The 4,360-nt window shown below is 50.8% G+C and overlaps 1 protein-coding gene across 1 annotated transcript; it reads left to right on the top strand.

Annotated features, from left to right (window-relative positions):
- Positions 1-131: 131 nt before the first annotated feature.
- On the top strand, positions 132-2,631 carry L3HYPDH (L-3-hydroxyproline dehydratase (trans-); the record flags this gene model as incomplete). The annotated part of the gene is made up of 4 exons (XM_009871530.1): positions 132-301; positions 625-747; positions 1,610-1,747; positions 2,506-2,631. Coding segments are annotated over 4 exons (557 nt in total), but the record flags the coding sequence as incomplete, so codon positions are not given.
- Positions 2,632-4,360: the final 1,729 nt, after the last annotated feature.

Below are 4,360 nucleotides of genomic sequence, written 5' to 3'. Positions count from 1 at the left end.
GACATGCTGCTCTGTGGCATCGGAGCACTCAAGTCATCATCCCCTTCCTCCTCTTTGCACATGCCTGGGTTCTTTCACTCTTCCTGGGAACCCATGGCTCAGCACAGTTTCCCCTCCCTTTCTCTGCCCAGACTTGGCCATTGACGTCCCTGGACATGGGAAGGTGGTGATTGACATTGGCTATGGAGGCGCTTTCTATGCCTTCCTCAGTGCTGAGCAGCTGGGCCTTGATGTGTGCTCTTCAAAGACCAGAGACCTTGTCAGTGCAGCAAGTGCGGTGACAGAAGCGGTGAAGAAACAGGTATGGCACAACACTTTGGTACCCTGGCATGTTCCCTTTGGGAACAGCAGACTGGGGCCCTGTATTCCCCCAAGATGCTCAGGACAGGAAGGAGTTCCATCCTTTCAGCCCTGTGTTGAATTTCAGAGTCCTCCTTCAGCCTCACAAGGATGCGAGAAGGAGCTCTCCTCCCTGCTGCTGCATCCATCTCTGTTACTGGAGAAGCAGAGGTGGAAACACAGCAGTGTGGCCTCATCCCCGTCTTCTGGTCTCTCAAGGGAGCTGTATGCACGACCTGCTGACCGTCCAGCATATGCTGATGAACCTGTCTGTGCTTTTCCCAGTTCAAGCTTCATCACCCTGAAAGTGAAGACCTGGCTTTCCTCTACGGCACCATACTGACAGATGGGAAAGATGCCTTTAGTGAGGAGCCCACCACCAACATCTGTGTGTTTGCAGATGAACAGGTACAGAAACAGGCTTTTCTCAGGCACATGAGACACCACCTTTTCCCCTTCTTACGTTCACTGCAAGAGTCTGTTGTGCGGCTTCTCCTTTGGGGCAGCGATGATGGCTTTGTTACAGTGATACCTCCGAAGAGCTCAGTGTCTGTGCTGGTTTAGTTCCTAATGACAGAAATACTTTTGCACGTCTTAGATGTCGGCAGTTTTAAAAAGGTTTATACGCATATCCTGTTGGTAGGAATTTCCCAGGAGTTCAGAGGCTGAGGGATCCCAGAATAGTGCATGTCCTCAAAGTCCTAATCTAGGGAACAGTTGCTGGGAATGAACAGAGGAAAAGAGAAAATAGGAGGTGTAAACTTCTTTGTCTGCTGTGGATAAGGTATCGCATAAATAGCAGAGGGAGTTTTGGTTGGACTTACCAGCAGTGAACTGTGGAGCGCTGGGACAGATCGCCTCTGAAACTGGCCGATGCTGTGGTTTTGGAGGTTTTAAAAACCGGGCTGGCCAGCAGCACTCTGAACGTAAAGAGAACTGATCATACCCTGACATGTGAGAATGGGGAAGGTGGCTCCATCTTTTTGCGATGATTCTGGGGAGCTTTCAAATGCTCTCTGAATAGCCTCAATGTCTATTAGATCATTCATCCCTACAAGTTGGCCAGAGCTAAGCACAATCCAAAAGCACTGCAAAGCTGCTTATTTTGTCTTCTCATTTATGATGTATCCTGATTCTGTACAAAACCCTGGACTAGAGGCTTTTTCCCTGAGTGCAGTATAAAGGCAGCAAGGAGAACTGAGGGGAGCAATATTGTTTTCTATTAAACCCCAAAATACTAGAGCTTGTTTACTTTCTCTTCTGAATATAGGTTGACCGAAGTCCGACAGGTTCGGGTGTGACAGCTCGCATCGCCTTGCAGTACCATAAGGGACTCATCCAGCTGAACCAGACCAGAACCTTTCGGAGCAGCACCACGGGGTCCTTGTTCACCGGGAAGGCAGTGAAGGCAAGTGGCTTGTGCTGGACTTCGTCTTGAGCACTGCTGGAAAAGTGCTGTTGCCTTGGCTCAGTGGAGAAGCAGAAAAGCCTTTTCTGTGCCTGGGGAAGGGAGTATGGAAGGAGGGAAGTGCCTGAGGGTCTTTCCTTCCCGCAGGCGTCATGCTTCAAGATTTTTTTCTTAGAGAAATAAGGAACAATATGACCTTGTTCTGTTGAATGGCTTCCCTGCAAATCCTCTGTTGGCCATCAGGAGAGGACTGGGATGAGAGATATCTCCCATGAGAAATCAGTCTGGTCCAATCTCAGTGGCAGCTAAGGGTGGATTCCTGGTTTAGTCCCTTCTTCCCTTCTCAGAGATTTAAGTGCATTGAGCAGAGATATGGAAGCTGGGTCTGTGCATCTGGGTTTCCAGGCTCCAGGGCATCTGGTAGCATGTGGCTCTGAAGGTTTGGACATGCCCCAGGGAGCTCTCAGTCTTTGGGTGCAAGCAGCCACGAGCTTGTTGGCCTCATTTGAGGCAAACTCAGGCTGTGGCAGTGCAGGGGCTCACGAGCTCAGAGCAGGGGCAAGCCATAGCTGTGCAGGAGCTCGTGCAGGCAAGGTGAGGCAGTGAAAGGGTGACTGCCCACTTTGGGAGGTACCTGGGCAGAGCAGAGTGCTCAGTGAGGGGTGTCTGCGTAAGTGCCAGGCAGCACTGGCATTGTGTCAGGGTAGGAGAGCAGAGAACCTCCTGTCACCTCTGTCTTGATCCTAATCCCTCTGCAGGAAGCCAAGTTTGGAGACTACAATGCTGTCGTCGTGGAAGTCTCAGGAGAAGCCTTTTACACCGGTACAGCCACCTTCACTGTCGAAGAGGAGGACCCGCTGAAATACGGCTTCTTCTTCAAGTGATCTGAGCCACTGGGCTGTGGCAGTCTCACTGATGGTGCTGTGCTTCTCCTGCCCACGCATTTCTGTTCTGCTTCTCCACACAGCTCATTGCAATATGCCAGAGAAACAGGAAGAGCGATTGGTGGTGTGACAGCATCTGCTGTGTTTCAGGATAACAGGCTGTGTTCCCCTGTTGTGATAAGCATATTGGGTACAATGTGATTAGCACGTATGGGCTGCTCTGAGAAGCCATAATCTTTTTCTTCTTCTTTTTCTTAATAATCATAGAAAACGGAGCTGATTTTGGAGAGCTATCTTCAAATTTATGTGCCTTCTGCAAATGACTGATTTCAAAGCCAGATTCCTATTAAACAACAACTGAAAACACTGCCTTTCTGCTCTTGTTTTCACCCCCAGAGCTCATTTTCAGGACTCTACTGAGTGTGTCGCAACCGTTGGTTTGAATTGCTTGCTCTTCCTCAATGCCTCCTACTTAGCTGGAGGTGCTGCTCTGTCTCATGCCCCAGCTTTTTTCAGGCACCTCCTTCTGCACTGCACTGGATGCAGGTATTTGCTCTGAATTTGCTACCATACAGCTCTTTTTGCATGTCTGCTACTATACAGTCCACGCTGCTTCCCTAAACCTTCCTCTCTTGCTTATCTTGGACCTTTGGCTTCAAATACCCCATGGTTAACTTTCAACAGGAGCAGCTGTATTCAAAGGTCTGAGCCATTATGACCTTTGATTAGTAATGATTTACTGAAGATTTTGGCTCAGCCCAGGGGGCAGCTTGCAGAGCAGAAGGCAGTCAATGCTTGCTTTGCCAGAGCACCCTGAGGGAGAATTGCAGGTGGAAAAACCAATCCAAGCCCTGGGCTGTAGGCAAGTATTTGCAGTGGCTGAAGCAGGGCTCTGGACCACTTGTGGCCTGTAATTTCCACTGTGTCTCTGGACAAAATGGTGTTTCTTCATTGAAGACACTCATGGGAGTGGATCTTGTTAAAATGAGACATGAAAATGAGAATGATCATGTCTCAGTAGGTCATGCAGCAGGAGGGAGCGAGTCCTACTGAAGACCTTGGAAAAGGCTGGCATAGAAAGGCCTGAGAAGAATTTCTTCTGTCAACATGAAAATTATGACTTTGGAATAGGAAGACACAAAAATACCTTTGTTCAGAGAATGGCTGCACTGTCAACAAGTTTTTTAGGCCGCTGTCCGGCGCTCTTTCTCCTGTAAACTCCCTGCACAGCCTCTGGTCTGAGGGAGCGAGAAGCGACACATACACCCCTCATGCACAAACTCTTCATGTTTCCAGCTTCTGGGGGTCTCCCTTGTGATCAGCCCCGCAGCCTGGCGCCTGGGGGAGAACTGGGGCACAAGTTACGAGGCCTAGCACAGGAAGGCTGGAAGCTCCTCAGCCATTCATGGGCTTGCAGCTTCACTGTATTCACTATCCCCACCCCTACGAAATTTTTCACGTGGGGACAGGCAGCTCCGGGGAGGGACAGGGTCCTGCAGCCCAGGCGGGTCCCCAGCCTGACCCCTCCCCCCTCCTCAGCGTGTGAGACCCCCCTTAGCCCGGAGAGTGTGTGTGGGGGGGACGGGGTCGTGGCTTCCCACCACGAAGTGTCTGGGAGGAGCTGGCCCCTGCCCCTTCGTGATGGGAGAGGGGCTGTGGGGGAAATGGGCTTTGAGCAAAGAGGGGCCGTGAGAGGAGAGGGCAGCGAGGGGGCTGTGAGGGGAAAGGG

The sequence above is a fragment of the Apaloderma vittatum genome, unplaced genomic scaffold, assembly GCF_000703405.1.
Source record: "Apaloderma vittatum isolate BGI_N311 unplaced genomic scaffold, ASM70340v1 scaffold34566, whole genome shotgun sequence".
Classification (NCBI taxonomy): Eukaryota; Metazoa; Chordata; class Aves; order Trogoniformes; family Trogonidae; genus Apaloderma; species Apaloderma vittatum.
The sequence above is the reverse complement of the archived record's forward strand: the minus strand, read 5'-3'. Positions and strand labels throughout refer to the sequence as shown.